The sequence below is a fragment of the Sinocyclocheilus rhinocerous genome, unplaced genomic scaffold (assembly GCF_001515625.1).
Source record: "Sinocyclocheilus rhinocerous isolate Xijiao unplaced genomic scaffold, SAMN03320098_v1.1 scaffold242, whole genome shotgun sequence".
In the NCBI taxonomy this organism is placed as follows: domain Eukaryota; kingdom Metazoa; phylum Chordata; class Actinopteri; order Cypriniformes; family Cyprinidae; genus Sinocyclocheilus; species Sinocyclocheilus rhinocerous.
The window spans coordinates 235,644-239,277 of record NW_015638945.1 but is presented as its reverse complement, the minus strand read 5'-3'; the positions used below and the strand labels follow the sequence as shown (position 1 = coordinate 239,277).

Genomic DNA, 3,634 nt, shown 5'->3' with positions numbered 1-3,634 from the left:
TTAAAAGGAGCCAATTCAAACAAACATGAAAGTCTGATATGTGCTTGTAGCTGTCAAATCGATTATACAAAATAATACGAGAAAGTATCATAAAAGTACCATCATAATGACACTCTTGACCGTCAGAGTTTTTGTTATGTTGGCACTGTGAGTTCTGCAGAGGTAGACCGTGTCTAAACCAGGAACAAATTATGATCAGCAAGACTTGGTTGAGTAGAAACGCGTTTATATACATCAGTGTTGGAGTCCATCATCCTCGACTGAATCATCTCGTGAGATCCAGTGATAGGAATGACTCCGGAGTGATTCTCCCAGTTCATCATCACATCTGCTCAAAGACCAGAGTTTGTGCTGATCGTCTGCTTGAAGGAACGGTTCAAACTTAAAATACTAAAAAAATGCTCATTTACTCAACCTTCATGTCGTTCCAAACCCGTATGAGTTTCTTCCAGCCATTAAAAACACACAAAAAAGAGAAAATCTGAGGAATGTTTATATAATCTTGTCTATACAATGAAAGCAGATCAAACATTTATTTACATTAATTACATTAACAATACTTACAGAATTTATTGATCTTAATGTTAATTTCCAAATGTACTACTGCTTTTTTTAAATCAAAATTTTATTGGTTTACTTGAGTTATTTGGAATGAGATTTTATTGTCATTTTTTGTTTTAGTAATTTGGATGCTTTTATCATTTTTATTAATTTTATTAAGTTTTTATTTCAGTTTTAGTTATTGTAGTACTAACTGAAAATGAAAATGTTGCATTGGCATACGTTTTTTTTAAATATTTTATTTCAGCTAATGTTTATTTCAAGTAATTAATATTTTATGGCTATAGTAATTTTGAAGCGTTTTGTCATTTTTGCTTGTTTTTTTAAATATCTATATAGGTGTTATAAATTGTTTTAATTATTTTAGTACTTAAACTAAATGAAAATGAGAAATGCTGCTTTTGCAACTAGCTGAAATAAAATAAAATATATAAAACAATATGTTCATTACTTGAAATAATTCATAATTTTTAATGGTTTTCATTTGAGTTAACAAAAACAATGAGCAACCATATTTTTTATTAACAAAGATTTATAAACGCTGTAAAATATATATATATATATATATATATATATATACACTCACTGTTAGTTCATATTAGCTAATGCATGAACTAAAGCAAATCTCCTTTCCTCAAATCTTATCAAAATATCCAGATCTGACATCCACGACACTGAACGTCTCAAACGATTGTGATGCACATGAGATCCGAGTGCTTTGCAGAAGGAAGATTATCAAGACTACAGAAGACTTGCACTATTGTGCACGAGTGATATGCACGATGCACGAGTGCAGACACTTCTACAGAAGAAAACCATGCAGGTTTGACTGAGTAAATGATCATTTTTTTGTGCACTGTCCCTTTAAGAGTTTACAGATAATCAAGCTGCATGCACTGACGATCAGCACAACGCTTGTGTTGCAGGAAGCATGGTGTGTTGATCAGATGACCGGCCCGTGAGAGTGTATGATGATGGCGTTGGGGTTTGCCTTCGGCGTCAGTCCGCCGTTGCTGCACTGGAAGTAGTTGGAAACGGCTTCGGATAGCTGATAGGAGCTCACAGCAGAGCTTTCTTCCTCTCCTTCAGGAACTCGCTCTCGCTGCACGTCTCGGTGAATCTCTCTGCGAGAGCCACGCTTCCATCCTTCCCCGATGGCATCTGCAGTCAGACCCGAGCTCACGGATGGAGGAGGAGAACTCTGATCCCGGTGAAGCCCTGAATCCTGCAAGAGAAGCCACGTCATCTGAGATCTACTTACAGTAAAAGGCTTGCTGCTCTTCATCTCCAGCTGGACCATATGTGGAATAATCACCGTTTATTCACTGCTGATGTCAAATCAAGAAACACGATGATGTAGTTTTAACTCTATAAAGCTACAAAATGCCTCTAAATGATCAACATGATCAAACTTTGCTGTTAAACCTGTCGCACAGTCGTCTGATTGATAGTTTAAAAGGTCTTTTAATACAATCAGAATATCAGAATTTCATCACTTTTTGGTCACAAATATCAGTATCTGCACCAAATTGCATATCTTTGCTCAGTTTGGGTCTTTGAATAAAATTGAGCAGTGTTTTCCTCCATATTCTTACTATATTTTTTTGCATTGTCACATTATTTTCATGATAATTAAGAACATTTTCCTTCCACAACTTCATTACCTTACTTTTGAGGGTTTTTTTATATTCTAAAAAGATTCTCATAAAAATAAAAATAAATATAATAATAAAATAAATAATATAATAATAAAAGTAAAACATATTTACATTTTACAAATAAAATCTGCATAAATGAAAGGAAGGATAATAAACACTCACTAATTTATAAATACGTAATAGTTAGGAAAATAATTAATATATATATAAATAAAAAAATAAACATTTTCTTTAGGCATACAATAGTGACACATGAATATAAAAAAGTCTATTTTTTGCATTATGAAATTATTTATGACAATTAAAAACAACCTTCATTTTTTGTTATTAGTTATTATTCTAAACTTTGATTCTCATCAAAAAATAAACTATAATACAAAGATTTTTTAAATTAAATGAGCATAAATTAAAGGCAGGAGAATAAACTCGAACCCATATATAAATACTTGACTGATTTATTTGCATTATGGTGATGAGAATACAAGTAGGTTTTCTTAAACATCATGAAAATAATGTCACAATGCAAAAAAAATCTTAATGATTTTTAATGCAGAATATAATTTCTTATTTCTTTCTTTTGATTTTGTGACGAATGACAGGAATTACAGAAGTGACATGTATATTAAATAGACATTTTTGTGCATTGTGGGATTTTGTGCATATCAGACTATATGAGTCTTAAAAGCCTGATGCATCACATATGATACAAAAAAAAACACATGCAAACTTTTCTTTTAGGTTTTTTTAAAATGTTGTGTCTAAAGCTTCAATATACTGATCCTTTAAAAACAGTTTGATTCTTCAAATCTTTTCAAACTTGATTCAGTCGATGTGAACCAGTTCAAACTGTCATTTGAATGGATGCCTCATGCATTAAGAAGGAAGATGGATTCATTTTGATTTCATACACACACTCACCAGTGACATATTGCTGGATTTGACGTAGGACTCGACTCTCCGTCTGCGCTCATTTCTCTCCTCCTCAATCTCTCTCGTGTTCTTGCTGGATCGCTCCGGACGGTACGTCGTGTAGATGGCGGGACGTCCCAGACTATCGTACTCTCTGTCTCCACGTCTGCCTCTCACGTCACTCAGCGTTGAATGATCCTACAGAGAGACGCAGACGTGTTTATTCTGCTGAGGGTCTCACACACACACTATCACAATCACACACTCACACAATCACACTCACACACACAATCACACACTATCTCACACTCTCTCTCTCTCTCACACACACACACACACACACAATCACACTCACTCACACTATCACACTCACTATCTCACAATCACACTCTCACACACACAATATCTCACAATCACACTCACATTCACACTCGTACACACTCACTCAATCACACACACACAAACTCACACTCGCACACTCTCTCTCTCACACACACACACACACA

At 34.2% G+C, this 3,634-nt stretch overlaps 1 protein-coding gene across 1 annotated transcript in view; it reads right to left on the bottom strand.

Annotated features, from left to right (window-relative positions):
- Positions 1-1,400: 1,400 nt before the first annotated feature.
- The window catches only part of nectin4b (nectin cell adhesion molecule 4b), a 27,275-nt gene continuing 25,041 nt past the window's right edge, over positions 1,401-3,634 (bottom strand). The window contains exons 11-12 of the mRNA XM_016565503.1: positions 3,138-3,326; positions 1,401-1,786 (exon numbers count right to left, since the gene is read on the bottom strand). Of these exons, the coding sequence (XP_016420989.1) occupies positions 1,505-1,786; positions 3,138-3,326 (471 nt within the window). The 3' untranslated portion in view covers positions 1,401-1,504. The remainder of the gene's footprint in view (positions 1,787-3,137; positions 3,327-3,634) is intronic.